This window comes from Lactuca sativa, chromosome 6 (assembly GCF_002870075.4).
Source record: "Lactuca sativa cultivar Salinas chromosome 6, Lsat_Salinas_v11, whole genome shotgun sequence".
Taxonomy (NCBI): Eukaryota; Viridiplantae; Streptophyta; class Magnoliopsida; order Asterales; family Asteraceae; genus Lactuca; species Lactuca sativa.
In genome coordinates this window covers 50,286,484-50,287,984 of record NC_056628.2, presented here as the reverse complement: position 1 = coordinate 50,287,984, position 1,501 = coordinate 50,286,484, and the positions used below count along the sequence as shown (strand labels likewise).

At 36.7% G+C, this 1,501-nt stretch overlaps 1 protein-coding gene across 1 annotated transcript; it reads right to left on the bottom strand.

Annotated features, from left to right (window-relative positions):
* Window positions 1–579: 579 nt before the first annotated feature.
* Window positions 580–1,120, bottom strand: LOC128126601 (uncharacterized). The gene has a single exon (XM_052764440.1). It carries the CDS (start codon window positions 1,060–1,062, stop codon window positions 673–675), a length of 390 nt encoding a protein of 129 aa, XP_052620400.1. The 5' UTR covers window positions 1,063–1,120; the 3' UTR covers window positions 580–672.
* Between the last annotated feature and the right edge of the window lie 381 nt (window positions 1,121–1,501).

Here is a 1,501-nt window from a genome sequence, read left to right as displayed (position 1 = left end):
ATTAAAATGTACCTTTGATAAAAATTATATTCTATGAGAATGTCATGAAATCAAATTCTAGGCACTTACATTCTGTGAGAATTCTGCCATGAAAATAAGTTCTAGGCATTCTTCAATCATTCTTGAATGTTGAATAATCGTATCCTGCATCAGAAAATAAGAATTAACAAATTGTGCTGAAAATTTGGCTCGAACAGCCCCCTGTTCAAGGGACTGTATATCAGCCAGTATTAGTCGAATCAGAATGATTCCAAAGCCTAAGTTATAACTAGCATTGAGTAGAATATGCAGGAAAAAATCCAGCTAATTTGGAGCTAGTGTGAAAGAGCTATGACAATTCAAAGACAGACAAAATTTTGAACCAAGTAAAAGTGCTGAAAATATAAGTTATCAAGTGTTACATATACATATTTGATTTTTCTAGTTATCAATCAGAGATTTACAGAGTCAAAACGCTTCCTCAACGAAGAAAAGTTGGTTCCATTACCAAAATTAAACAGAACCTTCAGTGATTAATGAAGGCATAAGATCTTGTTCACAAGCAAAACAACATAAAAATCTCAAGTCCTCCACATGAATGATGAAACTCAGACCATTCTGTATAATGGAAAATAGAATTACAATACAGATTCATCTTATCTAAGGACCAACAATTGAGGGACAGATCAATTTTTACGGTTTGTTCTCTATATAGTGATTCTGTGATTGAATCTTATCTTGTAAATCCATGAAACGCCCTAAAAGGGTAAGGAATCGATATGAATACCTGAAACTGGAGAGACCGGCGCTGCCACAGAAGGCGTAGTTAATGGGAGCGGGAGTGTCTCTATAAATCGTCTGCTGAAGAGGCACACCTTTGGGATCACCGACGACGGCGTTGGGAGGGATCTGGCCGAATTGATATTGATTATTTCCGACATAGTATTGCTGTGGTGGAGGAGGTTGGTAATTGGGGTTATTTCCGACATAGTATTGCTGTTGTGGAGGAGCGTAAACAGGAGGATGTTGGTAATTGGAATTGTAGGGGATCCCCATCACAGGTTCTTCTTTCTTGTTCTTCATCTTTGATGACACCGATGGATCAATTACTCCGATCAATTTGTAAAAGACGCGTTATGGGGAGTGGGGGCTTACCGAAATCAAATAGACTTTCTACAACGGAATCGTACGCAAATATGAATTATATAGATGAGATGTAAGCTGCGAAGATGGTCGTGGATGACGGTTTACCAAGATGTGCGTCGACTGGAAGAAGAAAGAAGAAATCGAGGTCTTGATCGGTTGTGTTGTGGGGTGTTGGTCATTTATCTTGGTAATTCCTTGAATATAAGACACGATGCAAGAGAGAGAGACTAGGTCAAAAATATTGATTTTATTTCCTTAATTGCAGGATTTCAATTAAATGATTCCTTAATTAAAAAGTATAAAATGTCAAGAATACCCTTAAATGATTTATTTAATTGTTTATTATTTCTTCAATTCTCATTGGTGTATTTAGGCA

What these genes read in the sequence shown, in the direction of transcription:
- LOC128126601 (XM_052764440.1), bottom strand. Translation starts at nt 1,062, where the DNA reads ATGAAGAACAAGAAAGAAGAACCTGTGATGGGGATCCCCTACAATTCC.